Raw genomic sequence first — 27,063 nt, 5'->3', positions numbered from 1 at the left:
ATGTCTGGATGGAGTTGCCTCATCTGTGTCATCTTTTTGCTGACCATTCTCCTTGGACTGATATACCAAGGACCTCCTGACCCCACCTCGTTAAGCACAAAGGTCAGTTCTGGGATGAGGGAACAAAGCTCCGGGATTTTTGAGAAAATTAGCTCTTTGGAGGGGAATAGGGGAAAGTTATTGGGTCTGTTTTCTAAGTCCTACAACTCAGAAGCTAGGGCCAGAGAAGAGAGTTGCTATTTGCTGAGCACATGTCAGGTGCTGCACCAGAGATTTTAGAGTTACTATTTCATTTAGTTCTCACAGTGTCTCCATGAGCTAAGCTCTATTATTATCCACATCACACAGAGGAGGAAACAGAGGCTCGGAGGTTAAGACATAGTTAGGAAGTGGCAGAACCAAAATTTGAACCTAGGTCCATCTGGTCCCAAATGCCTTCATTTCCCACTGCCCAACACTGAGATTGAACTAGATGTATATTATATGTGGATAAATGGAGGGATCATGGCTTCAGGAAAGGCGAAGAAGATCAATATCTTACCTATATGTGACCTCTGTCTCTGGGCCCAGTTAACACATTGGTAAAATGTGGACAAGAGTAGTATCTAGTTCAGAGAGTCAATTTGAGAATTAAATAAGATCATGGGTGCCAGATGCTTATCATGCTTTTAGTGCATGATGACAATTACCAGATGTAATTTTTTACACCTGGGGTCCTAAAGAGGAGGAAAATATATATGTTTATTACAGTGCCTTGCATAGAGGAGGGCTCAATGAATGACAGCCACTCTGTTATACTCTAAAACCTTGCTACTCAAAGTAAAATCCATGGACTAGAAGCATCAGCATCACCTGGGAGCTTTGCAGAAAAGGCAGAATCACAGGCACCACCCCAGACTTGCTAAATCAGAATCTGCGTTTTTAACAATATCTCCAGAGGATTCATGTGCATGTTAGAGTTGTTGAAACACTTGTCCGGTGTTTCTGAAAATCTGGTTCTGAGACTTGATAAAGCTCACAGAATATTAAGCAGATTTATGAAATGGATGACAGAGGCTGTTTTCCCTCTCTGGTCCTCAGTTTCTCCACCTGTACCCCGTGGTCTCTTCAGGAGTTCTGAGTTCCCAAGTACATGTTCCCAAGCACATATAGGCCAAGGGTACAATCAATTTAACCCACCTCCCTGTCTTCTCTCTCAGCTGTTGATGACAAGCTATTGCATACGTTCTACTGTGGTTTCCCACTGTGCTCACACCTTGGTCACCTCTGTCCTGTTCAATCCACATGCTGAGGCCCATAAGGGTATCCTTGACCTGCATCTGCCTCAACTTGCCTTTATCTCCAATTTTACTATGTATGTCTGCTTCCAAACTTATTGTTTTATTCATTTGTGCAGACCTTTGTTCATTCTTTTGTCCATTTTTCAGCAGAGCATAGTGATAAAGAGCATGCACTCTGAGATCAGACTTCCTGAGTTTGAATCCTGGCTCTGCCAGTTTTGGGACTCAGGACAAGTCACTTCACTTCTCAGGGTCTCATTTTACACATATGTAAAATGGGGATAAAATTAGGATCCACCTGCAAGGATTAAATGAGTTTATATATGTGAAAGCGTCTGCTTAAATCAGTGCCAGAGACATAAGTCCCTGATAATATTAACTTGATTATTTTTTTAGCAAACATTTCCTGATGCCAACTGTGTGACTTGCACTGTGCTGGGTACTACAGAAAGAGGAAGATAAATTACACACAGTCCCAGCTCCCAAAGAGTTCACAGTTTAATGGGGGGCAGGAAAAAGGAAGCAGATAGCTTTAATAATATGATGGTAGTGGGGCGCCTGGGTGGCTCAGTTGTTAAGCATCTGCCTTTGGCTCAGGGCATGATCCCAGAGTCCTGGGATGGAACCCCACATCAGGCTCCTCCGCTGGGAGTCTGCTTCTTCCTCTCCCACTCCCCCTGCTTATGTTCCCTCTCTCGCTGGCTGTCTCTCTCTCTGTCAAGTAAATAAATAAATAAAATAAAATCTTTAATAATAATAATAATAATAATATGCTGGGAGAAAAGAGAAATGTGAATGCAGGATGATGGGAATGATGAGGCCTACCAGGAGACAGTGGTTAGTTCCCCCACCTCCAGGCAGAAAAAGTCAGAAAAAGCCTTACAGAGATGGCATATAAATTGAGGCTTGAAATATGAGATGTTCACCAGGTGAGCAAGGAGAGGGCAGAGCTGGGGAATTTCAATGTCACTGGATTGTAGGACACAAGCAGGAGTAGAGAATGGTCAGAAACGAGATTGGAGATGTAAGGAAAGACTAGGTAGTAGAAGTCTGCCAATGCCAGGCCAACTTCCTGGCCCTTACTTGGTGATGTCCAAAACCATCTTACGTGTTTGCGCACTCATTAGAAAAAACTTGATCAGGTAACCCCCAAATATGTATATTTATTAACTTATAAATTATATAAATATACTACTGAACAACTATATTAGGTATTTTATGAAGCATATGTAAAAATATAAACCAAGGATGAGGAAAAAAACCCCTGTAAGTAGATTGTTAATATTCTTTCCCATTCCCTCATGATTTATCTCCAGCACCCCCTGGAACATGTGCACCTCACTTTAGAAATAACCATGGCCCAGGACACCTAGGTGGCACAGTTGGTTGAGTCCTTCTCTTGATTTCGGCTCATGATCTCAGTCCCCTGAGATCAAGCTCCCCCCCTCAGCAGGAGTCTGCTTGAGATTCTCTCTCTTTCTCTCCCTCTGCCCCTCCAACTCGTGCTCTCTCACTCTCTCTCTCAAATGAATAAATAAATCTTTAAAAAAACAAAGAAATAACTGTGGCCCATAATGAGGAGACACGGCAAGGTTTTAAGCAAGGAGTGACAATAATGAAATGGAGGTGGACTGGAGGGGCCAGCTGGGAAACAAGAAGCTCAGTAAGGAACCTGAGGGATGCTGAGGGCTGGAGCAGTGCAGTGGTGGTGGGATTGGAGACCATAAAGAGGGAAAAACAACCTGATGTATGTGAAAAGTAACACAGAGGTGCCAAACTGATTTCAGCTTGTCTGACCTGGTAGATGAAGGTGCCTTCTTTGAAATAATAAAAATGGGAGAAGGAGCAGGTCAAGGGGGAGCTTAGTGGCGCCTCATCAGCCCATATAACACCTTAGTGTGAACTAGAAAAAGGCCCCCTGGCTTTGGGGAGTGGATTCAGATTTAGGAGTTGAGTAAGGCCAGCACAGGCAGAATTTCAGCCTTTGCTCTGACTTCCTTCACCAGAGGGGGTCCTTGTACTATAAACAACCTGTAAACCTCAACAACAGCTCTGGGATTTGTCATCTGGACCCTCCTGGCTTTGATGGACAGATGGCACTCCCCTAAGGAGAGGAAAGTTTGGAGGTGAGACGTGTGCCCCTGGCCAAGGAGTTCACAGGAGAGGTGCTGAGGTGATTAAAGAGAGCTTCCTAGAACCATGCTTTTCCATATGGGTAAGATTTGAAGGGACCAGAATCATTGCATGTGAGAACCAGGGAAAGGAGGGGGGACCAAAGACAAAAAAGCTAGTATGGATTTGTAGTATGAGGGCTAACCAGAGAGGTTGCTGGTCAAATGATCCAAGGGCCAAGTAGTGGGGCAGGATTTGGATTTTTGCTTCAATAGGAAAAAAAAAATACCAAAAGAATTTTTTTTTAATTAAGCAAAGTAGGCTGGAGGAAATGTTCTTGGGCAGACTCTGTGGAAAGTATGCTTGCTGGAGGCAGCGCATACACAGAGGCCCCAGTGTGCTGCTGCCAGACCAGCTCCACCCTACACCCCACACCTCCCAGGAGACCTTGGGGCAGTGCCAGCCCAGTCCACCCCCACACTAGTGCAGCAATAGTCTGTTTGAGCTGCCTAGAAACACTTCCTGCCTGAGTGGTCTCTTCTGCAAGCTGCATATCCTCCTTAAGTGTTCCTGGCAGACACTGCTTTGGTCAAATAACTTAACCCCCACCTCCACCCCACCCCCATATCTATGCCTCAGTTTCTCCATATGTAAATGGAGACTGTTGTTTCTGCCTCTTACAGAGTTGCACCAATATTCTGTAGGACACTGAACTATCTATCACTCCTTAAAGGACAGCTCTGACGCATCCCTTCCCTTTTCAAGATTTATCCCTGAATCCTTATTCTCCACAGCAAAAATCTTCACTGCCATATGAGCTCCTTGATTCTGGTATTCAAATCCCTTTATTCTCTAGGCCTACCCAACCACTCCAAACTTCCCTCCATACTTTCTTTACCTGCACCTCTGCTCTAACTCAATACTTACTGTTCCTTGAAATACATTCTGTGTTTTCCTGCTGTCTATCCAGAATGGCGATTCTACAAATAATTGTTGAGTGCCTGCTCTGTGCCAGGCCATATTCCATGCACTGAGTATACAGCAGCAAATGAGACAGACAAAATCTCTGCCCTAAAGGAGCTCACAGTACACTGGAGAAGACAGACAAGGAAAAATTAAACATGGAAATATATGTCAGTTTGTGTTACAAAGAAATAGAAAGTTGAGCAAGGGAGATACAGAGTGAACAAGAAGGTGTTATTTTAGAGTAATCAAGGATGTCTCTCTGAGGAAATGACGTTTGAACAAAGACCTGAAAGAAGATAGGGTATAAGACTTGCAGAGATTTGGAGGAAGAGTGTTCCAGACTAAGGGAATAGTCATTGCAGAGTCTCTGAGACAGGAGTGTGCTGAACAAATTCAAGAAACAGCAATCAGGGCAATGTGGAGGAAGCAGAATAAATGAGGGAAAGAGTAGGAGGACATGGGGTTAAAGAGGTGACAGTGAGCCAGACTGTGAAGGGCCATGGGGCCCTTGGTGAGAACTTTGGCTTTTACTCTGAGTTCAGACAATCACAGAGAGTTTTGAGTAAAGAAGGGACATGGCCTCACTTAGGATTAAATGATCTTTCTTACTACTGTGAAAAGAACAGATAATAAAAAGGCAAGGCATTAAAGAGGGAAACCAGTTAATAGGTCATTTGTCCAAGCAAGAGATGCTGATAGTTTGGACTTGGGTAGTAATTGTGGAAGTGTTAAGAAGTAGTCATATTGTGGATGTACCTTAAGATAGAGCCAAAATTCCCTGATGGATAAGATGTGAAGTGTGAGAGGAAGAGGGGAGTCAGGCACGACTCTCAAATTTTTCAACCAAACAACTATTTCCTGAGAAAAGGAAGCCTGGAGAGGAGCAGATGGTGGAGGTGAGGGAGATACCAGGAACTAAGTTTGGGTTATGTTACGCTTTAGATATTGATTGGACATTCTAGTGGAAATATCAAGCAAGCAATTAGATATGTATGTCTGGAGTTCATGGGACAGGTCCACAAAAGAGATACAGATTTGGGGGTCATCTGTATGTGAATGATATTTAGAGCCATGGGGATAGATGACTTCACCTAGAGAGTGACTGTAGAAAGAACAGAGGAGGGGAAGGAGAGGTTGAGAACAGAGTGTTGGAGTTTCCCAAAGTTTTAGAGGCCAGGAAAGAAGGAGCCAACAAAGGTGACTAAAAAGGCATGACCAGTGAAGAACATCTATCCAAAGCCTCCCTGTTTTTCAGGCCTAGCACGAAGGCCACATCCTCTAGGACCCTTTCCTAAAGGCTTGGGACAAAAGTGCCCCCTCCCTTCTTTGAAATTTATACTCTATTAGCTTCCTCAGAGCAATGGGAAAAATGGGGGGGGGGGCGGTAAGCAGTCTGACTTAGTATTCCATTAGTCTCTGAGTTCTCTGAGGTCAAGGCCCCCTCCCTAGTCAAGCCAGATGACTTTGCAGGGGTTTGCATTTTGCTTTCACAATTTTTACCATATGTACCATCCACCATATTATTTACTTTATATAGTTTTTTAAAATAGATACATGTTTTAAGATTACCTGAATTAGTCTTATCCTAAGAAAAAATATCTGTGAGTTCTTGGGTTCAATGTGCTAGTTATATTTTAATACATATTACAGTAGACACATAACAATTACAATAAAAATGTTCAGTTGTGTCCCATAACCTTATGTGCCAAAACATGGAATTCATTCAACACTTTGAGAAATGTAAAAGTCTTAACACCAGGTCCACCATATGCCAACTGTGTGGTCTCCATTTCCCCACCTAACAAATGGAGATAATAACTGCTTCACCTGATTTTATCTACCTGGCCTCCCCTCTCTTGTTCTTTCTCTCACTCTGGTTCTATGGTACTATTTTGCTCTTTCTCTCTCCCCATTCCCCATCCTTCTCTTCCTCCATCTTTTTTGTTTGTATCTTTCTCTCTACGTTTCTAACCACGTCTTTTTTTTCCTTTCTCTGTTTCTATCTCTCTCATTCCTCCTCTGTCAGGACCATCAACAATAAAGTCTTTGTTGCAGAAGTCAAAGAGAAGCACCAGGCAAAGAAAATCTATGGGACAGCCCATCAGCAGGGAAAGACATGCTCATGTAGGCATCAGGTAAGGCTTCATCCAGTCTGAAATGTGACAATTTCATCTTAGCTGTGCGATAGGAGCTTATACGTGTTTTTCCAGGGCCTCAAGTTCCTACATTTGTAAAATGGAGATAATGATCTCTATTCATACAATTACATGAAGATGATATAAGTTAATTAGTATCTAAACTTATAAGAAAGTAAGTGTTCAATAAACAGGAGTTTACACCCCCATTTTCACTTTCCTCCTCCCAGCAGGATGTGGCTTATTTAAGAACTGGCACCTTCCAGTAAGGTTATATTCAAGTAAGATTTTTTTAAATTGAATCCTCTTTCCTAACTGAGTTCCATTCAACTGGCAGAAATGTAAAGTCTTCCTTCAGTGTTTCCTTCCAGCTTCCAAAAGAGTTTCATCAAGCACATAAACTTTAGGTTTGGCTACTGCACACTGAGGAATTACTGGCATATAAACAAGTTTACTCTAAAGCATGGGGAGAGGATGGGTGTGAGGGGCTATTTGATGGGAAAGAGGCATTGTGTGTAAATGGAAAACAATTTTCATAAAACAAAATATTAGCCATTTATTGCTCTAGTCTACATTCAGATTTTCACCCACAGAGTTTCCTTATGTGTAAGCTGCCTGTGAATCAATTTCTCAGGCACAATACTTAAGAGTGTGAATGAGGGAGAGAGATTAATAAGCAGATGACAAACTATCGCTGAGGGACTTAGTTGAACTGGAAGCCTGGTCAGTTCTGCTGGGACTATGGTGGGCATGGGCAGAACCAGGTCATCTATCCATTTTCTTCCCCCTTATGAGATGCCATCCCCTCTCTACCCTCCTCCCTTTCATATCCAGGGACTAGAAATCAGAGAAGTTCAGAATCTCTACTAGCCCAGCAGCAGGTACAGAGGTGACATTTTCCTTGGTCTATGAGGGGCTGCTGCAGTAGCTTCAGGGCCAGTACCTGGTGGTGGTTAGCCTGAGGCCTGGCCAATTAGTCACAAGGCTGAGTGTAGAGGTGACAGTATCAGAAAGAGTGGGCATTGGCTATGTTCACATACCACCTCTGAGGGCCACCCACCTGTGTACCAACACCCACAGAAGAATGTTGGCAGCACTATGCATCAACCGTCATATTGGCCTTCCCTAAATGGGAACCTGCACTTGGGATTCCCTTTAGCACCACTTCTGCCCTGACCTCACTGCCAAGATCCCTCTGCATTCAAATGACAAGGGGGAGGTTTGGATTTCAAGATACTTGTATTATAAACTTGTTCTGACCTTTGAAAGCTGTGTGAAATAAGCAAGTCCAATAACTTTCCAAGTTGTGTTTCTCTTATGAAAAAATAAAATTTGCAGTAGGGGGTGCTTGGTTGGCACCATAAAATCATGTGGTGATAATACTGAAGTTGCAGAAGCCAACCTGGCCAAAACTTGCAGCTCTCAAATGACCACTGAGAATGCAAGGGCAATGGGAAGACAGAGTGAAGTGCAGGCTGCCCTTGAGGATACCATCTCAGGCTCTGCAGGCCAGAGAGCTGTCCTGGCTGCCAGCCTCGCTTTAAATTTCATCTATAGATGTTTGAAGGCCAGACTGGCTACATCAGAATCACTGTGTAAGCTGTTAGAAATACAGATTCCAGGCACCTGGGTGGGTCAGTTGTTAGGTCTTGGTCCCAGGGTCCTGGGATTGAGCCCCTGCTCAGTGGGAAGCCTGCTTCTCCCTCTCCCGGTTCTCCTGCTTGTGTTCCCTCTCTTACTGCCTCTCCCTCTGTCAAATAAATAAATAAATAAATAAATAAATAAATAAATAAATAAAATCCTAAAAAAAAATACAGATTCCTGGACCCCAGCCTTCTGGATTCTGCTTCAGTAGGTTGGGGAGGGGCCCGGGAATCTATGGTTTTTAACCCATTCGCAGGTGAATTTGATATCCAGCCAGATTGCAGAACCACTGAGTTGGCCTACCCACCTCCTCTGAGAGATGAAGGGACAGGCACAGAGAAATCACTCATGCCATGTGGCCACCCACACCAAGCTGTGTAGCTTGGAGGTCTTGCCTCATGTGAGCCTGCTGACCCAGAGAGGCAGGGTGGTGTACATGCATAAAGGAGAGAGACAGACACAACCCTGGGTTCAAATCCCAGCTTTGACCTTTTCCTAAGGTGGGACCACAGGCAAATCACTCAATTGCTCCGCTTCACTTTTCCCACCAGTACAATGGGGAGATGCCATCTACAGCCCAGGACCATTGTGAGAATTTGAGAAAATTCTTTCTTACAAATCACTGGTGCAGAGTCTCATGAAGATGTGATGATAACTGTAATTGTTGGCGTTATTGAGCACTTACTAAGAACCAAGTATGGTTCCAAATGCTTTACATTAATGGTCTCATTTAATCCCCACAGACAAACTGTCTACGAGATAGGAGCTATTATCATTCCTGTGCTATGGATGAGGAGACTGAGGCTTAGAGAGTGTGAATAACTTGTCCAGGGGCCCACAGGCAGCATCTGAGTCCTTGCAGCCTGCACTCTTAAGCCCTAAGCTATAAATGGCAGCTCCCTCCCCCTTCTCCTTAAAGGTTAAAACAGAGGGTAGAGCCAATCCTGTGGGGAAAAAACAGAACAAAGACCTCTGAAAGGAAGGAAGCCAAGGGAATGTATGTAAGCAGGCGCCTCAGAGAGTATGGGGGCTCAGTTTGCCCCTAAGCTTCCTGACAGCTGTAGCCGGAAGGAGGGGGGAAGCAGAATTCCCAAGGTTCCATTTTCTGGAAAAAAGGAGGCACAGAGACATGTCTAAATGGACATTCGTCTTGGGCTGAAATTCCAGAAGAGTTGATCTTGTGGCCTGCTCGGCAAACATCCGGGACCAGAAAATCATCTGTGAATTCATGAGGCGCTAAAAGCCTTATTCACACACGTGATTCTGAGAGTTAGAAGGCAGAGGGGGAAGAAAACACATGAAATTCTATCCCAGAGGGGAACCTTGCTAGACTGCAATTTCCCACAGCAGTAAGGGGCATGGGAGGGGCCTAGGCCTTGTTTCTGTGTTTGTCTCTCTCCACAGCACACACCACACAGCCTCTGTGGGAGGAGACCCAGGCCCCTGGTCTACCAGGGGACATGACACTCCTCCGGAGACTGGGCCCAGGGATGGATGGCAAGTGAGCCAGGGCGAGGTTGTGGGTGAGGGTCAGACTTCCAGAGCCTGGGAGCTGTGGGGAGGGCTGGGTCTGTCAGCCTGGGCCTGCTGGAAGAGGCACAGCAGGAGGAGCTGGTTGTGGGATTTGGAGAGGATTATAGCATTGGGGCAAGTGGAAGGGTGCTGTAAACAGCAGGAGCAGCAAGTGGTGCAGGGTTTGCTTTTCCCCATGCTCAGATATTGCTCCTTTTGACATTCCCTTTCCTGGATGTCTGCCTGGTGAGCCCTCCATGCCACCCACCTCAACTCTCCCCACCCATACAGGTGAGGCTGACTCGCCCCCATCCACCAGGACTGAGAGGGGAGAGACCTGTGTCTGAACGCTGCCCAACGCTGCAAGACCAGCCTGCCTTCTCCAGCTCGGGCATCATGGCCCACTTTGTAGTCCAGCACAATGTAGTCATGGAGGGCATCACTGGAGACGTGCAGGTGAGGGGGCCGGGGGAATGGAAAGAGTATGGGCTCTGGAGTCAGACAGGTCTGGCCAGTAATCTGGTTTCTGCAAGTTGCTCATCTGTTTTTCCCTAGAGATCAGTGAGGACAAGTGAACACGGACAGAATGATGTATAGGGACACAAGACTTCACAGCATAGGAGACACATGTGCTTCCTCTAAGTGTTGGAGACCTGGAACCGTATAAATCGGATGAAACTCCAAATGAACACATTCCTTTTTTTTTAAGATTATATTTATTTGAGAGAGAGAGAGAGAGAGAGAGAGAGAGAGAGAATGAGCACAGGAGCAGGGGCGGGGGGTAAGGGTAGAGGGAGAAACAGAAGGAGAGGCGGAGGGAGAAGCAGACTCCCCACTGAGCAGGGAGCCCAACACAGGGCTCCATCCCAGGACCCTGGGATCATGACCTGAGCTGTAGGCAGATGCTTAACCTGCTGAGCCACACAGGCACCCCAAAATGAATCCATTCTTAATTGCATCAAGTTATAGCCCACTCTTAACCAGTCCTTTTGGAAAGTGAACCACTGGCCAGTAACTGGTCTCTCACACTCATGGGGCTCTCACACTTCCTGCAGCTCTGATACTCTCATGTTCCCTCGCACTTTCTTGCCATCTCTAAGTTTTAAAAATTCTTTTTGCCTCACCTGAGCCATCTGCCTAAACAGGGAGCCCTTAATTCTGAGCTCATATATTCGTGAAGAATATGCAGAGATCCTGTGCTCTGCCAGAGGGTCAGACCCTTGGCTTGACAACAACGATTGGCTAGCAGCCTGTGATGTCTGGTCCCAGCCTTCCTTTCCTGCCATACCTCTCACCACCTGCAGCACACAAACCACCCTCCAGCTGCCCCACAGCACACCACACCACAGCACACCACAGCACACCACACCACACCACACCACACCACACCACACCACACCTCACCACACCACACCACATGCCTTTCTTCAAAAACACCTGGATTTGCCGCTCATTTGTGTTTGAGCATTTGCTCATACTATCTGCTTGCCCTGGGAATGTCTTCTCCCTCCTTTCTCCACTGGTCCTCGTCCTTGAAGACCTTGCTCGAACGCCACGTCTCTGTTGACCCCAGCCCACTGACAATTCCTCCGTCTGCTCTGGGCTAATATAGTGCTTTGGCATCACCTCTCCCCATGCACATATTTACTCATTCATTCATACGTTGGATACATCACCACCAAACTAGAGCTACTCTAGCCCAGTCCTGTCCTCATTGACTCTGGGAACTCAGAAATGAGGTGGACACAACCTCTAGTCTTCCTCTGGAACATCCCAGTCCCTAAGCAGCTGGATGCATAGAGCTGTGGCAGTCATAAGAGGTTCAAATTGCTGCACATAAATCTGTAATGGGTTATGCGCAGATACCACTGAGGAGGGTTCCAGGAAAGCCTTCCTAAAGGAGTTGGCCTTTAAATCAGCCTGGGAAAATATGAATAGACTCTACCTCTGCCTGGGTCGATAGTGTGAAGGGAATAGCACGCAGAGAGAGTGGGGGACGGTATGTGCAGAGGCACAGAGGTATGGTACAGCCTGTAGTGTAGGGGGAATAAAATAATTCTCCCTCTCAAAACAGGAGCTGAGGGTACCCTGCCAGTAGGTGGCAGGAGGGGCCTTAACCTGGTGTTCTATCATGTGGGTTGTGTTAATCGAGGTATTTGTCTGCTTCCTCGTTCTTTACCTTTTTGACCATTGCCTGGAACAGAAATATAATTAGAGCAGATGGAATTAGGCACTAAATAGCAAGGCAGATACTCCCATTTACTGTGTGCCCTGACTGCTGCATCCCCTACCAAGAACCCCATAATTGACCTCCCATTCCTGCTTGAGTATGCCCATCTTTCAGAGTCCAGCACATCCACCCCTTCATTCATTCAGTTGGGACTCCCTGGGTACCTAATCTGCTTCATGCCCACAGCTGGCTGATGCTGGGAACCCTGAAGTGAATCACACACAGATCCTATTCACTGTCTCTGGGTGAAACACACACAGAGAGAGACACAAGATGAGAAGTGCTCTTTCAATGACAACACAAGCTGGGATGGATGCCATCATGAGGGGAGAAGGTGGTCAGGGAGGGCTTCCTGGAAGAAGTGAAGACTGACCTGGGTTAAAGAATACCAAAAAAAGTGTACCAAGTTGGGAAAGAGGCTATGAAAAGGGAAAGACATTTTAGCCATCTGGGAGTTGCATGATACAGAGAACGAAGGCCAGAAATATCCAGGGGTGTTTAGGGAGCCTCAAGTAGGTTGGAGTTCCTGGAGCATTGATTTGAGGCACAAGAAATGGTAAGAGGTGAGACCGAGGGCTACGAGTGCTGCAGGGGCATGATAAGGAACATGGAATATGTCTTGAAGCTGACAAGGGAGCCATGAGAAGGAATGACATTATGGGGTGTGAGTTTAGAAAGACCCGACAGAGCACCTGCTGCAAAAAGGCATGGATCAGAGGGGCCACGATAGAAGCAGCAGAACCAAAGAGAAAGAAGTCTTGAATTTGGGTTTTGTTAGTTTGGGATGGAGAAGAGGGGTGGGCCTGAGATATATCCAGCAGGAACTGGTGGCTGGCTGGATGTGGGGATTGAGGGGCACAGGAAGATTCAGGGGTGACACCCAGGTTTGTATCTGGAGTGACCATGTGGATGATAGCGTCTGTAAATGACAAAGGCACACAAGGGCAGGATGGGGGAAATGTACGAATTTATTGTTTGGGCAAAATACATTGGAGGCATCTTCAGACATCCAAGGGAATGTATCCAACAGTGATTAGGTATGCAGTTGTGGAGGGGGAAGAGTGGAGAGCATTGGACTGGAGAAAGAAGTATTGGGTCATCATGGAGATTCAGGGACTGAAAGTACCAGAGCTAGGGAAGTGACCCAGGGAGAATGCGTTGAGCCAGAAGAGCAGATTCGGGATGGCAATCACTAGGGCATGGCTTCCCAGTCCAGCAGCCATTGATCTCCTCAACCCTCAGGGTGTCCAGCCCCTCCAGCTGCCAGCAGTCTGCTCAGAGCTCTATATCCCCACCACTTCCCTCCATTGTGCTACACAAGCATAATCATCTTCTTTGCATGCCATGACTGAAAAAATATCAGGAAGCACTGTTTAAGGGACAGGGGGAGAAAATGGAGCTCAAGAAAGGGCTGAATCAAATGGGCCAGACAGCTGGTAGGAGAATAAGGAGAGTTTGCCATATCAGATTCCCAAGACAGAGGTTCTTCTTGGGACCAAAAGTGATCGCCAATTGTGAAATACACCAGGGAGATGCAATCCAATAAGAATCAAAATATACCCACTGAGTTGGGAAACCAACGAGTTATTGTTGCCTTTAGTGAGAGAAGAGTCAGTGTGTGGTGGGGGCTGAAGCCAGTCTGTGGTGTGGAGAGGAATAAACTGGAGGTGAGAAGACCACTGTAGGTGATGACTTCATTACCTTGGCATGCTGCAAGGAGGAGAGAAGATGGTCTGAGTTTTGTTGGGATTGGGATCAATGGGGATTGTCTTAGCGGATGGAATAAACACAGCACTTTCCACATCCCAAAGAAGACCCAGTAACATGTGTGGGGCAGGTTGGAGAGAAGGAGTCTGACTAGTGGAGGAGGTGCTGGAGGCTGGGAGTGCATGGGGTCCAGGACAGAGCTAAATTTTTTCCTTAACAGAGGAAGAGGTGTACGGGTGTGTGAACCCTGTGCAAGGGTGGGGTGGGCAGTCCAAGGGACATGGCCTGGTGCCCTTAATTTTCTTCATTAGGAAGGGAAGGAAACATTTCCTGAAAGTGAGGTGGCATGGCAGCTGAGGAGAGCGTGAGAGGTTGGTGACCTGAGTCATGCCTCTGGCTTATAGGATGTGAGGTGCGAAGCCACCAGGGAGCCTGGGACGATGAAGAGATAGGAATGTGATTTTTCCGGAAACTCTCACCTGCCCGGGTTATGGGAGGAATAGGAGGGCAGCTGGGCTCTGCCTTGGGCTTGGGCAGTTGCAGGATGGACGACCGAGGCCTTTGAGAACTGCTGTAGAGTGCCAAGAGAGAGTGGAGACAGAGCCCTCACATGCACTTGTGAATTAATTCAAAGGCTGGAGTGGAGGGAAAGAGTAAGATGTCCTCCCTTACCCTCCCTCCCCCCTGAGAGAGGAGGAGATAGTGTGTCCAGCCTTGTGAACAGAGAGCACCTTAATGACAGAGAGGAGAATAAAGCTGGCTGTCCCAAGGCAGAGCTTACTTCAGGCTACTGAGCAGCACAGACCCTCAGCAAGCCCATACTTCCCTAGGCTGAGCTGACACTGGTCCTGGGGGGCCCTCCCACCTCCCCCCTCCACTTCCCTCAGCTGTTCCAGCCCCCAGGCTCTGCAGAGGGGAGATGGAGTGGGGGAAGGGGGTCAGCAGCCAATCACATCCCTGGCAGCCCAAGGCATCTGCACCTGGTCTAACCAATCCCTTCTGAACAAACAGCTCACTCAGCCCCTGCTCCCTCCTTCCCTGACTACTCTGCCCAGCAACAGCAGAAAGGAGGCTTGAGGAGGAGAGGGAGGCCCTGCAAACTCCCAGCCCCTGGCTGCAATGGAGCTGGGCTCCTGGCTCACTCTATAGAGGGAGGTTAAAACAATACTTACAATTCCTGGAGCCCAGGCAATTGTCCCCAGGGGCCCTCAAGACTGTGCAAGTCAGCTCTCATGGACAGGAACTCACATATTACAGAGATCCTGATCCTTGGAGCCTTGGGCCACAAGCCAGTCTCATTTACTCCACGGCTCTGGGGCAGGCCCTGGGCTGACAGCCTGAACAGCAGAGACGCAGTTCTGGTGGAGGAGATGGACATTGAAACAAACAATCGCGCAGATGCCTATTTAACTAGAAACAGAGATAAGGCCTGGGAAGGAAAAAAGCAGGGTGTTATGTCAGAGAGTAAGACGGGACCTGGTCTAGACTGCCTTTCACCGTTCTTGTTGGTTTCACTTCTTTTTGTCCAGACTTATGAGCGCTATTTTATTCATTACTTTGTCCCCGGAGGCCTCTCACCTGTCAAGAGAAACGTGGTATTCGTTATTGATGTGAGCAGCTCTATGTTTGGCACCACCATGAAGCAGATAACGAGGACCCTGCAGACCTTTCATAGCTCTTGTTTTAGAAGGCTCAGAAAGCAGAGTGTGCGGGAACGGTGGTCCCTGGGACTAGAGACTCTACCTCCCATCACTCTTGGATCTTATAGGCCAAGGCTTACCTTAGTGTCCTGGTACCTTGCACCTCAGGATCCGTGTAGACCTGAAACCACAGAACGCTGAGAACATTGAAACATTGGACAATGGGGCTGTGATCATCAAGAGCCTTAACCACAACACTTCAGATCGCCAAGGGGCCCAGAGTCATAGAACCTTCAAGCTGGAGAATTCTGGTGTCATAAAACCTGAGTCAACAAATAAAAAGAAAACCATAGTCAATTTAGACTCTGAACCTTCCAGAGGCCACTGGTTTGTTTTGTCTTGTTTTGTTTATTTCACTTCAAAGCCAGAAAAATACAGTGCAGTGGCGTTGTAGTGCTTAGAAACCAGAGTCCTGGTCCATCTAGATTTAAACATTGTAGCCCTTCTACCAGAGCACCCTTAAGAAGGAATACTGGAGCCATAAGCCAAAGAGATTTTGAGTTTAGAGCCTGAATCCATAAAGTTCCGGAAGCAGTATTTTGAACTACAATACTCTGGGACTCTAGAATTATAAAGTTCAAGTGACCTGGAGCAGTACAGTCTACGTGCCTTGAAGTTCTGAACCACAGAGCCCACGGGACCTAGGGCTACTGACTTGTATTTTACCAGAGTGTAACCAAACTGGGGGAAGGGAAATATTGAGAGCCGTCTTTTGTAGTCTTAAATGCAAGGGAAAGGATGTACCCAACTCCAAACTTTTCTAACCTTCCCATCTCAACTAAGGTCAGGAAAAAGCTGGGGAGCACTTGTGGAGGTCATATTCCAGGGGCATAGGTGCCCTAAAAGACTGAGACCTGAGCATAGAACTATGAAACGCTTCTCCTTCCCCCACACAGTATCACCACATGCACTGCATTCCTGTATAACAACAGGAGATTACAGCTGATGGAACTGGAAGCCTAGACTCTTTAAGAAAGAATATCCCGAGAAACCCAAGACAACAGTGGAGTCAAAAACAAGGACCCTAAAAGAAATCTTTGCCTCTGACATATGCAACTGCAGCAACTAGCAAGCACAACCGAATTCCTGGCCAGATAAACATAAAATCTCCCACTAAAGGCCTATTTACTTCAGGTCTTTTTATGTGATATATCATGTCTGCTTTTGTCAAAAACTTACAAGCCATGCTAAAATGAAAAACAAACAAACAAATAAACAAACCACAGTCAGAAAAGATGAACCAACCATCAGAACAGACTGATACGGCAGAGAAATTATTAGACCTGGAATTTAAAATGGCCATGACTAATATGCTAAGGGCTCTAATGGGAAAAGTGGGTAACATGCAAGAACAGACAAGTAACACAAGCAGAGATGGATACCCTAAGAAAAGCAAAAGTAAATGCTAGAAAGATAAAACACTATAACAGGATTGACAAATGCCTTTGGTGTGGGCTCATTAGGAGACTGAACATGGACAAAGAACAAGTCAATAAGCTTGAGGACATGTTAATACAAACTTCCCAAACTGAAAAGCAACGAGAAAAAAGAACGTAAAACAAAATAAGACAAAAGAGAATATCCAAAAACTGTGTACAATTACAGAAGTCTAACATATGTGTAATGGGAACACCAGAAGGAGAAGAAAGAACGTAACAGAAGAAATATTTGAGGGGCGCCTGGGTGGTTCAGTCGTTAAGCGTCTGCCTTCGGCTCAGGGCGTGATCCCAGGTCCCTGGGATCGAGCCCTGCATCGGGCTCCATGCTCCGCTGGAAGCCTGCTTCTTCCTCTCCCACTTCCCCTGCTTGTGTTCCCTCTCTCGCTGGCTGTCTCTCTCTCTGTCAAATAAATAAATAAAATCTTTAAAAAATATTAAAAAAAGAGAAATATTTGAAGGAATACTGGGTACAGAATTTCCCAAATAAATGACAGCCACTAAACCACAGGTCTAGGAAACTCAGAGAACACCGTGCAGGATAATTACCAAAAAATCTACACATAGGCATATCTTATTCAAATTGCAGACAATAAAAGAGAACGTTCTAAAAAAAAGCCCATGGAAAATATCACTTTACTTATACAGGAACAAGAATAAGAATTACACTGGACTTCTCTTGAGAAACCATGCAACAAAACACGAGTGAACTGAAATATTTAACGTGTTGAAGAAAACAAAACAAAAAACTACCAGCCTAGAATTCTGTATACAGCAAAATTGTCTTTCCAACGTGAAAGAGATAGAGAGACTTTATTAGCCAAACAAAAATTGAGGGAATTGTTGCCAGTAGGCCTGCCTTGCACAGGTAAATGTTAAAAGAAGTTCTTCAGAGAGAAGGGAAATGGTGTAGTTCAGATACTTGGGTCTACATAAAGAAAGGAAGAGTGTTAGAGAAGGAATAGATTAAGGTAAAAATAAACTCTTTTCTTTTGTAATTAATTGATCTAACAAAAACAGTTTGTTCAAAATAATAACAGAAATAATATGTTCAGTGACTACAGCTTATTGATAAGTGAAATTAATGACAGCAATGTTATATAAGAGACAGGCGGGATGAATTGGGAATATTCTGTCATGAGGTACTTCTACTACACATGAAGCTGTACAGTGTTTTTTGAGAGTGGACTTGGATTAGTTGTAAAAGCATATTGCGCACTTTAGGGTAACTGCTAAGAAAAGAAAATTAAAACTATAATGGTTATGCTAAAAGACAAGAGAAAATGGGATCATATGAAACACTCAATTAAAACCACAGAAGACAGAAAAAGAGTAGAAGACCGAAAAAAAAGAAAAGGAAGGAAGGAAGGAAGGAAGGAAGGAAGGAAGGAAGGAAGGAAGGAAAAAAAAAAGAGCAGGAAATAGAAAATGGTTAAAAACATGGCAAATACTTTTTTAAAGATTTTACTTATTTATTTGACAGAGAGAGACACAGCCAGCGAGAGAGGGAACACAAGCAGAGGGAGTGGGAGAGGAAGAAGCAGGCTCTCGGCAGGGCAGGGAGCCCGATGCAGGGCTTGATCCCAGAACTCCGGGATCATGCCCTGAGCCGAAGGCTTAAAGACTGAGCCACCCAGGCACTCCAAAAGATGGCAAATATTAATCTATCTGTAACAGTAATCGCTTTAACCATGAATGGTCTAAATACACCTGTTAAAAGACAAAGACTATCAGTGTTGATGAAAACAAAACAGACCCTAAACAAACAAACAAACAAACAAACAAACAAGACAGACCCAACTATGTGCTGTCTACAAGAAACCCATTTTAAATGTAAAGACACAGATAGATTAAAAGTAATGATATGGAAAAAAAAAAGATACACCATGCTGAACACTAATCATAAAAAAGCTGGAGCAACTATATTAATTTCAGACAAAGTAGACTTTAGAGCAAGTAAATTACACAGGGGTAAAGAGATGCATTGTATAAAGGAACAAAAAGTAAATTTCCCTGACAGATAACACACTGCTCTATCTCTTGGTAAATATGGCATCATCTGCATGGAGGATCTGATTCACAAGATCTATACTACTGTAAAGTGTTTCAAAGAAGCAAAAAACTTCCAGTGGCCCTTCAAATTACCTTCTCCATGAGGTGGAATGAAGAAAAAGATCACTCATTTTGTGGAAGGTGCAGATGCTGGCAATAAGGAAGACCAGATCAACAGCTTATTAGAAGGATATACTAAGGTATCTACCCACCATCATTATTTCAGCAAATTGGCCAGTTAATAAACAATGACTGCTTTCAGACTGAAAAATGAATCTTATATAACTATAATTATAGAATGACTCTCCAAGAAGACATGACAATCCTTAATGTGTAATGCACCTAACAATAGAACGTCAAAAGACATGAGGCAAAAACTGATAGAACTGCAAGGAGAAATAGATGAAACCACTGTTAATAATTAGAGATTTTAGCTCCCTTCTATCACAAATGGACAGATCCAGGAGGCACAAAACCAGTAAGGACATAGTTTAACTGAACAGCACCGTCAATCAATTGGATCTAATTGACATCTACACAACACTTCATCCAACAACATCACAATACACATCCATCTCAAGCTCACATGGAACTTTAGACCAAGTGGAATTAAACTGGAAATCAATAACAGAAAGATAGCTGGAAAATCTCAATAGATTAAACAATATACTTCTAAAAACATAATCTGTCTCTGGTTAATGGGAGATTCTCATGAAGGGCCATCATGCTCTACTTTGCAATCCTCTGAATGAAAACAAGAATGAATGGTTAAATCCTTAAAACCATACAACACTTCGGCCTTAGTACCTTGTACAGAAATAACCTTTCAGTCTTGAGCAAAACTTCAGCTCCCTATTCCAGTATGTGTGACCTTTACCCTGAGCTCATCCTATGGCAGGAAAAATTTTCTCTGATCCACTTAAAAGCATTCAAGGCATCTTCTATCAGTTTAAGGTGTAGAGAAAGGTGGGCCACAAGTGGTATTTCCCGTGGTTTCTGAAATCTATGACAATATAAAAATGCGAAGGCGTAATGTTTAACACCTCCAAAATATGGATCTGAGTCCCTGGTTCATCAGTGACTAGCTGTGTGACCTTGAGCAAGTCACTCCACCTCTCTGAGCCTCAGTGTTGTCACTGATAAAATGGGTATAATATTAGTACCTTTTTCATTGTGTTGCTATGACAATTAAATGAACTGGTGCATCGAAGTATTTAGCACAGTGCCTGGAACATAACAAGTGCCCTAGAAGTGGTACCTAATACTAGAACCTACATTCCCTATTCCCTGAACCTCCTATGTGCCTAGCCCTATGCTAGGTATTGTCATGGAGAGGGGAGCCAATGGGAAGAAGCATTCCAAAACCTGTTCTCTGAGGGCTCAATATCTGTGTGGAAAATGAAAATATTCTAGTATGACAGTCAGCAAACCATCTGGGACAGGGAATATCTGGGTACAAGGGTCATGGGTCAGAGTAAGCAATCAAGCAAGGGCTGCCCAGTGAAGGAGCAGTGAAGATATGAATAAGTAAAAGGGAGGTCTGTTATCTAAAGGGCACGACAAGAGGAAAGCTGTGGAGAAAAACAAAACAAAACAGAACAAAAAAAATGGAATCTGGGTTGTCTGGGGGGCTGATGAGAAGATCAGTCTGGAAGAAATGGAACGTGAGGTAAAAGAACAGATTACATAGGACAGAACCAAGGCATGCAAAGTCACTGAAAGGAAGTTACAAAGACCTAAAACCATAAAGCTCTTAAGCTTTAGGGTCCTGGAATCTCTGAATCCTGGGTCATGGGGTCCAGGAACCACAGGACACACAGGATCCTAGCACCCTGAAAGTACAGAGCTTGAACCTTCTAGACTACCACTGTCTAATAGAACTATCTTGATGATGGAAATGTTCTAAAGTTCTGGGGTGTCCCATACAGTAGCCACTGCTCTGCAATAACTCTCATGTGGTTACTGGACACTTGAAATGTGGCTCCTGCAAGTAAAGAAAGAGAATTTAACATTTTTTTTCCTTTAATTTTAACTGACTTACATTTAAATAGCTACATGTGGCTAGCAGTTACTGTTGGACAGTGTAATTCTAGGCTTAGATCCAAGGGCCTATAGCATTTTGACCTGAGAATTCTAGACTTACAGAGTGCTGGAGTCAGAAAGTCTTAAAACCACACAACGCTTAGGCCTTAGTACCTTGTATAGAAATAACCTTTCGGTCTTGAGCAAGATCTCCAGCCTTGGTCCACCTCCTTCACTTCATCCATATCCCACAGACTACAATGGCCACGAATGTGATCCTTGGTGACCTGCGGGTCAAGGACCACTTCAACATCATCACCTTTTCTTCTCGGTTAGTGTCTAGGAAGCTGGAGGCTCCATCCAGGCTACCACCCAGAATACCTATAGCACCAAGGATTACCTGGGTCACATGGAAGCTGATGGTTGTTAAGTGTTAGACCTACCCACTCAAATGGATGGGCTGTGGTAATGTGGGGAATTCCTTCTATTTTTTATTTATTTTTTCTATTTCAGGTAGGCTCCAGGCCCAATATGGGGCTCAAACGCACGACCCTGAGATTAAGAGTCATGTGCTCAACCACCTGAGCCAGCCAGGTGCCCCAGATGTGGGGAACTCTTGAAATGCTCCCTTCATTCCTCCACCCACCTCACCTCTCACAATACCTGAAATGTCACTATTATATTTTATGCAAATATGTCCCTTCATCCTTCTGTGTCCCTCTTCCCAGTAGAAAGAACATAGCACTACGTATGTTAGGGCACATTCTTCTTTGGCCCTGAGTTTCTTTCTCTTTAAAGCACATACTCAGAAGAATTTGCCACAACTTTTTAAAATCTGTAATCCACATATTTATTTCCAAGCATTTGGTCAAGCCGCTGCCCTGATTCTGGCTTTTGATCAATCGTCTCTCAGGAGAGTACCAAAGTCGCCCCCACCCACCACCTCCTGTCAACTCAGCCCTTTCTTCCCCTGTAGCATGGAGGTGGGGTTGCTATCGTTGGGGAGCTGCCTGTCTGACTAGAGAATTAGATATCCCTCCAGGAAACAGGCAAATCATAGTCTGAGACAGGGAGTGGTAAAAGCCAAGGACGTGTGGGCCCCACTGTCAGATCTCAGGGAGCCTGTGTGGGGGTGGGGGAGTTGGGGAAGATAAGCAGCAGAAACAATCTGAGCAAAGATGAGGAGAAATGACTGAGCCTGAGAGGTTGGTGAGCTGCCCAGTGTGTCCGCAATGGGGATAGAAATAACTAGAAAAGATGGTCTCACAGTCTGCTTCCCAATTAGGGACTGGCATCAGTGGGGATCCGCTAAACCATAGCAGTGCTGAACTATAGCAATCAGGAGACTGGGCGGGGCCTCAGTGTGGGGAGGAGCCCTCTCATCATCTTCCTGGCAGATGGGGAGCCCACAGCCAGTGTGATGACCTCCAGGGTGATCCTCTCTAACATCTGTCAGGCGCTGGGCAACAGGGTGTCCCTTTTCAGTTTGGCCTTTGGGGATGACACTGACTTCCCATTGCTGTGTCACCTGCCCCTGGAGAACCGGGGAGCAGCCCGGTGCATGTACGAGGGCACTGATGCAGCCCTACCGCTGGAGGGCTTCTATGAGGAGATCTCCATGCCTCTGCTGGCAGATATGCATCTGGACTACCTGGGTGGCTTGATCGGGGCCTCCCCTTGGGCCTTTTCCCCCAGTTATTTTGACAGCTCAGAGCTGGTGGTGGCAGGACAGATGCAGGCAGGCAGGCAGGCAGGCAAGCAGGAACTGGGCATCCACCTGGCAGCCCATGGCCCCAAGGGTCAGCTTCTTGTGGCCTGCCACAGTGAGGTGGCCACCAACAGCAGCCAGAAGAACTTTGGTGTCTCAGGGGAACCAGCCTACAATGTAGCCCACTTCACCTGCTACCTCTGGGCCTACATCACCATTGGAGAGTTGCTGAGGGATGCTTCCAGGCCCGTGACACCACCACTCGCCACCTGCTGGCCGCCAAAGTCCTCAACCTGTCCCTTGAGTACAACTTTGTCCCCACCTCTGACTTCACTGGTCATGGTGCAGCCCAAGGAGGCGAGTGGGAAGGCCAGGGTACAGACTTCCACTGCAGCTGGACCAGGCACCATTATATACCCTCATCCACCAGCAGGCAAGGCCTAGGGACAGGCACGGCCTAGGGACAGGCACAGACCAGTCAGCCTTGGTACCCCAGGTCTCTCCCAAATCAAGGCTTGTGAAACCAAGGTCTTACTTATCCTCAACGACTCCTGCCTCTACAGGAATTATGCCCAGTTCCAAGGAGTTGGAGCCACTGGGTCAGAGCACTAAGCATCCTATTCACCCCAGCACACCAAAAGCCCCCAAATCCAGCACAGCAAGATTCTGGCACTTTGGTTCAGCCAACTCTCAGAATAAAAACTGCTGCCTTTGTGCCCTCCAACTCTGGTGCCCTATTGCTTCTGAAGCCCAGCGCACCATCACACCAGAATCCTGGTACCCTATTACCCATGAATTCCAAGACACAAGTCCCACCTCTGAATCCTGGCACCCTATCCCAGCCCAAAGCTGGCATTATGAAACATGTCATTCCACTGCCCTCCAAACCTGGTGCTCCATCACAACCCAAACCGGACACCCTATCACACTCCCAACCTGGGGTACTCACATCACAGTCACCCAAAAGCCAGCCAGAGCCCAAGCCTGGTGTCTCCACACTTCAGATCCTCAAATACCTACCACACACTAGACCAAAGGTTCCTGCTCCCAAGACCCCAAACAATCGGTCACACCCTAAACCCAGCATCCTCTTACCTAAGACCCCTAATATCCCATCACCTCTTAAATCTAGTATCCCACCTCCCCCAAATTACCCAAGCTTATAATTTTCCAAACCTAGGACCCCAATCCCCGATAAACCCAAAACCTCGTTATCCCCCAGACCTGCCTGACCTGTGCCCCCACTTCCTCAGGATCCAAGCACATTCACAAGCACAACCTCAGGTCCCGCAAGTCCCAGCAGTATCATGATCACCTCTGTCCTTGGAGAACCCCTCCCTATTCCCTTTGACCCCACCCTGCCCTCTCTGCTGCCCCGAGAAAGCTCTGGCATCAGCATGACCTGCTGCTGGAGCCCCAAAGCACCAGGCAAATTCTGGGAACATCTGTGTCAGAAGTCCCAACAATGAGCCTACTGAGCAGCTCCAGGCCTGTGCCAGAGGGCAGCCACCCAGACCCACCAGTCTTGCTGCCTTCTAGCACCCTCCCTGAGGCAGTCAGTCTGCTCCGTCTCCCTGAGGAGCTAGAGTCGCTGTCCGAATCAATGATGGCATCCATGATTGTGGAGTCCTTGAACTCACCGGCTTTCTATACCTTCCTCACTCCTGATGAAGATGGTGAGTGCCAGGGGCAATAGGTCAAACTATGAGGAGTAGGTGTGAATAGAGAGCGCCAGGAACTGGGAGCGTACAAGGCTTCTGCAGATTCTAGTGATGACAGTTGCCTGCTTGCTTGCTTTGAGACTTTGAATCAGCTATTTAACCCCTCTGGGCCTCAGTACATAAGTACAGAATTAGAGGCCCTGAGAGAGGAGGGATGTTAAGACTGGGAAGACCAAACAAAACAAACTGGTCAAGCTGTGGTTTTGACTTTTGCTTTGTTGGACGAGAGAATTGCTCACGTTTCCCAAGCAGGGTAGGGATACAGGGCTCTAAATGGAAGCATCACCAGGTAAGACACGTCTGATCTGTTCTTTTGTGCTCTGTAAATAGCCCTGCTTAAGAAGAGGGATATACAAATTGGAAAAGATAATAATTATTATCTTTAAATTTCCCAAAGACTGTGAAGTAATAACAGTTAACATTTTTCAGTCCTTCCTATGTGCAGGTACTCGTCTACATATTGTACCCTCAGTCCCTCATTTAATACACACACACACACACACACACACACACACACCCTGTTAATATCTGCATTTTACTCGTGGGGAAACTGAAGTACAGAGAAGTGAAGTAACTTATTCCATGTCACACAACTAGTAAGAGATTTGGACGTACATAATTTGGTCCCAGACTGAATGGGCTCCACCACTCCATTGTTCTGTCTTCCTAAGAAGAGTGACGTTTCCTGGGAGACCTTATAGGGCAAGATTAGAACCAGCTGGTGGTGGCAGTAAGTCACAGGGATACAAATTTGGGCATGAGATGCTTGACATGCCCCTCTCCTTCACCACCGGCCAATATCCCATTCATGTTCAATTCTTGGCAATGTTAGCTCTGACATATTTGCCAAATGCACCCACTTCTTACCACCCCAACTGTCACTATCTTAGGGCAGACTACCATCGTGTCTACCCTAGAAAACTGTTCCAGCCTCTTCACTGGTCTCCCTGCTTCCTCTCTTGGGAGATTTTCTTTGCCATTCTTCCCCAGCAGCAAAAGGATCATTTAAAAACAAAGATTACTTCATGTCCTTTTCTTACTTAACCCCGCTCAAGGGTTTCCCATCACACCTCGAATGAAGCCCTAAGTTCTCTTTATAGCCTACAAGGCCCTGTGTGATCCGCCCTCTATCCCATACCTCTCTGACCTCACTTTCTCCCACTCACTCTCTAAACTCTAGCCCCCCGCCCCAGCCTCCTCTCCATTCACTAATGGGCCCAGCCTCACTCGACGCCATCTCCACTCAGGGACTTCTCTCAAGCGGTTCGCTCTATTTGATAATCGCTCTGACCTGCCCTGACCTGCCCCCTGTCTACCATCCCCATCTCTTGCATTGCCACTCAAATTCCAGATCACACCTTAGATCTCAGCTCAGATGTCCTTCCCACCCTCCCCCCAACCGCCCCAGACTTCATCAAATATCTATAATTCCCTTGGTCACCTTATTATTTTTTCTGGGGCTCCTGGCTGGTTCAGTCAGTAGAGCATGTGACACTTGATCTCGGGGTTGTGAGTTTGAGCCCCACATTGGGATGTAGAGATTACTTTAAAAAATACTGGATGTTGTACGTAAGTGATGAATCACTGAATTCTATTCCTGAGTCCAATATTGTACTGCATGTTAACTAACTAGAATTTAAATAAAAATTCTAAAAGAAAAAGAAATTGTTTGAACTACTGAAAAAAATCTTAAAAAGAGAGACAGAGAAAGAGAGAGAGAGAGAGAGATGCACAAAGACCCAGACACAGAAGCAGAGGAGTCAAGACACACAGTGACACATAGAGACACAGGGACACAGAGGTAACCGGGGAGACATAGGTCAACACCACAGTCCAAGACACCAACAACTAAGAAGTAAAGACACAGAGACATGCTGACATGATGACTTACAGACACGGGATAGGGGATGAGAGGAGAAAACAGAGACACAGGACCACAGATCTACAAAAGCATAGAAACAGAGATGTTACACACACCAAGACTTGGTGACAGAGACCCAAGGACATGGACACATTCAGAGGAGCACACTAAGAGTGAAACCACAGAAACTAAGGATATACTGTAAGGTGACTAACATAACATAATAAAAAATTATTATAAAAAAAATGAAAGAAACCCGAGCACAAACTTATATATTCAGAGATCCAGCGGCAAAAATGTGGGGATGCAGACACCCAACTGTGACAAACACCAGCTAAGACATAGGGGTTAGGCTAGGTGACAGAGAGACATAAAGACAGGCAAGCTGGAGGCCCAGGTATAATGGAGACACTGTGACATAGGGACACAGGAATTTAGAAAGAGAGAGAGAGAGAGAGAGATCCTAGAATAAGTAGACATGGGGATGTGAACCCACAAACACAGCCACATGGATACAAGCTAGAAATGGGAACAGATACACAGGAACATGTCTGGGAGGATCAAGATAGGAACAAAGAAACCTAGACACATAGAAACAGACACACAGAACATAAACAAATGGGCAGAGACACAGTAACAAGGAAATCTATCCAGAGAGGCAGGGAGGCAAAGACACAGAATAAAGATAAACCTGGGGATACCCAGAAATAGCAACACACAAATAGGCAACCAAGGCCACAAATGAAGAGATGGGGACAGTGAATCAGGCACAGGGTCACAGAGAGTGGCTCAAAAATAAGAAGACATGGGTAGGAGAAAACAAAGATGGTAGCAGAGTAGGAGAATGCTATGCTCACATTGTCACACAACCACAACTGGATAATTATCAAATCATCCTGAACACCCCAGAAATAGACCTAAAGACTAACAGAACAAACTCCACAACTAAAGGCAGAAAAGAGGCCACATCGAGAAAG

General features: G+C 45.7%; 1 protein-coding gene across 1 annotated transcript; it reads left to right on the top strand.

The window, feature by feature from the left end:
• Positions 1 to 24,200, top strand: ITIH6 (inter-alpha-trypsin inhibitor heavy chain family member 6). Its single transcript, XM_026490256.3, is given in 17 exon segments — positions 1 to 102; positions 1,200 to 1,354; positions 6,385 to 6,474; positions 6,476 to 6,493; positions 7,328 to 7,575; positions 9,941 to 9,992; positions 9,994 to 10,105; positions 15,116 to 15,228; positions 21,047 to 21,120; positions 21,123 to 21,221; positions 22,082 to 22,106; positions 22,108 to 22,733; positions 22,736 to 22,821; positions 22,823 to 22,951; positions 22,953 to 23,147; positions 23,149 to 23,877; positions 23,880 to 24,200. Coding segments are annotated over 17 exon segments (3,174 nt in total).
• Positions 24,201 to 27,063: the final 2,863 nt, after the last annotated feature.

Source organism: Ursus arctos, chromosome X, assembly GCF_023065955.2.
Source record: "Ursus arctos isolate Adak ecotype North America chromosome X, UrsArc2.0, whole genome shotgun sequence".
Lineage (NCBI taxonomy): Eukaryota > Metazoa > Chordata > Mammalia > Carnivora > Ursidae > Ursus > Ursus arctos.
This window is presented reverse-complemented; position numbering and strand designations above follow the sequence as displayed.